General features: G+C 36.8%; 1 protein-coding gene across 4 annotated transcripts in view; it reads left to right on the top strand.

The window, feature by feature from the left end:
• RAB28 (RAB28, member RAS oncogene family) overlaps window positions 1–2,239 on the top strand; it is a 138,505-nt gene extending 136,266 nt beyond the window's left edge. For 2 of the 4 annotated variants that reach the window (XM_027836392.1, XM_027836390.1), the window contains one exon: window positions 1,272–2,239. In XM_027836392.1, coding sequence (XP_027692193.1) covers window positions 1,272–1,364 — 93 coding nt within the window. In that variant the 3' untranslated portion in view covers window positions 1,365–2,239. The remainder of the gene's footprint in view (window positions 1–1,271) is intronic. The other 2 variants (XM_027836393.1, XM_027836391.1) reach the window with 1 other exon arrangement.
• Window positions 2,240–3,246: the final 1,007 nt, after the last annotated feature.

Below are 3,246 nucleotides of genomic sequence, written 5' to 3'. Positions count from 1 at the left end.
CCTTCTCCCTCCCTCCCTTCCTCCGTCTCTCCCTTCTTCCCTCCCTCTCTCCTTCCCTCCCTCTGTCCACATAGGGAATCATATCCTTACCTGTGGGTGCTCTGCGCAAAGGGTTGTAAATTTTGATAACTGAAAACCCCGCAAGATATCTTCTTTTTTTAAGGACTAGATTTCCTTTTTTTAAGGACCATGCCTTAAACCCATATCACTCTGGCTGTCATTGTTTGGCCAATAGTAGGTCCCAACCCAAGCCTCACTTGATCATTGTTTGGGTTTTGATGGCTCAGAGTGAGTGTAAGTAGCAGTTGTTTTTGTTTTGGCCAGAAGCCCCCTGAAGGTCTTCTCCTCCCAGTTTGATTTTTTTTAAAAATAGGTAAAAGAGGCCTTATTTCTTACCTAGCCATAATCACTTAATGGGCATTGCCTCAGACAAACTGAGATGTGGGAAAGACCTTAGCTTAAAAAGGCCAAAGTCTCCCACTGCATACTGGGCCATCTCTAGTCATCCAGATCTATACCTTGCCACTGGACCCAGGTAGGTCAGGAGGAGAGGGTAAGGCTGGTGACTTTGTATAGCCCTGCCTCACTGAAGTCCAATTCACTTGCAAGCCATGGCATCACCTTCCTGATATCATGGTCCTCTTCAGGAATGAAGGACAAACAACAACAAATCTCACTATTCTAAATTTACCAAAATGAAATTTAGACTCAGAGTGTTTATACTTCATATACTTATCATAACAGGTTATTATACAATAACATGTACATATTCTACTTTCTCATTTGCAAATGATTATGCACTGGCAACAAAAGTATTGGTATTGTATATGGTTAGTGGTATATGGCATTTGTCATATAAACACATAATATATTTTTTCTACCATTGAAACTTGATAAGCCAAAAAAACCCTACCTAAACAAATATTTGCAAATGGTTAATTTTAATTCTCTTGTGATAATTTAGTCATGTTTAGTTCATTAGTAAGATAGAAAGTTTCTATTGAATTATATGAAAATTATAATGCATACTTCAATTTCAAGCATACATTTGGTACTAAGTTAATACAAGTTGCTGCTGAAGCATGATTTCTTAGGCAGTTGACCAATACAGTAGTTTGTTTTGATCAGTTGTTCAATTGATAAGAACACGTCAGTTAAAATGTGCAGTTTCCAGAAGTCAGCAAAGTTTACAAAATAAAAGTATTAGAGCTGCTTCTAAATTGTGCTTGTTTCTGACACTCCAATAATAACTTTGTTTTCTTTTATGACAGAGGGTGGTGAAGGCAGATATTGTAAACTACAATCAGGAGCCTGTGTCAAAAACTATTAACCCTCCTAGAAGCTCGATGTGTACAATTCAGTGAACACATTTTTTGTAATGATCAATTTGACAGGCTGCACACCTCTAACATGGATGGGCTCAAGGACTGCTCAGAACTTTTGTTTTTACAGTGGCCATCTCTATAGCACAAAAAGAAAAAACAAACAAACCACTTCACCGTTTGTGTTGCAAATCAGCAGGCAGTTTCTTGAATTGTCAAGGATTCAGCCTTTGGACCACACATTTTGAAACCAAAATGGAGAGTCTGTTCTTTGGAATTTATATTGTTTCTTTGGATATAGTGATGATGTCTGTCTATGTTCTTTAAGGATGTCTACATGTCTTTAACCAATGTTTCCATAAATTAGGATGCCCATATTTGAAAACCACCCAAGTCCAAGCAAGGTATTTTGCCACAACACTGTCTGATTCTGTGGTCTAAACTCAAATGTAGCAAAATGAAATTCAGATGCTATTGTCAGAGAAAACAGTTAAATGAATAATATATTTTATCTAGAAATAATTTCGAAGGAATTCCTTTGGTATATATAGAGTGATCAAAACTGTACAAAGCTGTATCTAATTGAAAATGCTTAAAATAAAGCTCTAATAAGAATATTTTTTTCATTTAAAAAAGGTTTTAAAATTGTTCGTATTGTATCTGGAAACTCACTGAGTAGTGAGTATTTGATATTGTATTTTTCTTACTGTATCATGGTCATTATGTATTGTATAACACTCAGGTTAGATTGCTTTATGAATTTTGATCAACATTTACCAGCTGCAACATGAAGTTTCACAAACTGTTTGCTTATGTGCTTAAGATGAGTTATGAAGTATTGCTGGATCAATGTGGATCAGACTATACCTGATGTTCAGATATTCTTTTTCTCCCTCAAATAAATTTATTTAAATCACCCCTACTCGAATGATATTTCAGATGCCTTACTTTATCCAAGCAGGGCACAAAATCTATTTGGATATCGTATTTAAAAGCCCAGTGGTGGACTGTTGTCTGAAGACTAGCCTATCTGCTTTGGGAAAGGCTTTTCACTAGTTTGGCCGAAGGGTCGTGGGTTTTTCAATCACAGCATCTCTCAAAGATCATCTACCAAGGTATAAATGAAGGATGTTATCTACATTGATTTTTCAAACTTTGAAGAACTAACAGGAGGAATTTCTAATCTGGATCAGATTCTTATCAATATGGACAAACTGGTTTCTTAAGTGGAAATGATGGAAACCTTGGCAATGATTGACTAGTCTAGCATAGAATTTGTGATGGAAAAGTGGAAATTATCTGACTTGCAACCTAAATTTTGTGAAAGTAGTTTTCAATGAGGTTTGAGAAGGCTAGGTAGGATGCTAAAAATCCATAGGATATAAGTCAGTCTAGTAGGGATGGGCAAGAAATTTTCTGGAAACACAAAGAGGAGTAATTATAATGAGGGGGGAAAGGGGAACTGACCAATATGAATGCAAAAGGAATTTACCAACCAACTTACATTTGAAAGATGTGTATAGAAGATGTAAGTAAAAGAATATAATGAAAGGATATGCAAGTATATCATGGTCCTTGAAAAATGTTAGGCGAGCTAAGTCACAGAATGAGCTGCAACCAGCAAGTCAACCAGCAAGCATTTAAGTGATCACTATATGGGCATGGGGGATAACAGCCAAAGTGAAAAAGTTCCTTCCCTGAAGGAGCTTGTATTCTATTTGAGGGACACAATATGCTCATATATAGGTCTGTATAAGAAAAACATACAAAACAGACACAAACTTCCCTGTGTGGGGAAGGCACTAGCAGTTGGGAAAGCCGGGAGAAGCTTCTGGCGGAGGGTGATGCTTGAGAAGAAAACCAAGTTTTCCAAGAGTCAGAGGTGATGAAAGAGCATTCTGATATGGGAGACAGCCATTTCTAA

Source organism: Vombatus ursinus, unplaced genomic scaffold (genome assembly GCF_900497805.2).
Source record: "Vombatus ursinus unplaced genomic scaffold, bare-nosed wombat genome assembly UNPS02014818.1, whole genome shotgun sequence".
NCBI classification, from domain to species: domain Eukaryota; kingdom Metazoa; phylum Chordata; class Mammalia; order Diprotodontia; family Vombatidae; genus Vombatus; species Vombatus ursinus.
This window is presented reverse-complemented; position numbering and strand designations above follow the sequence as displayed.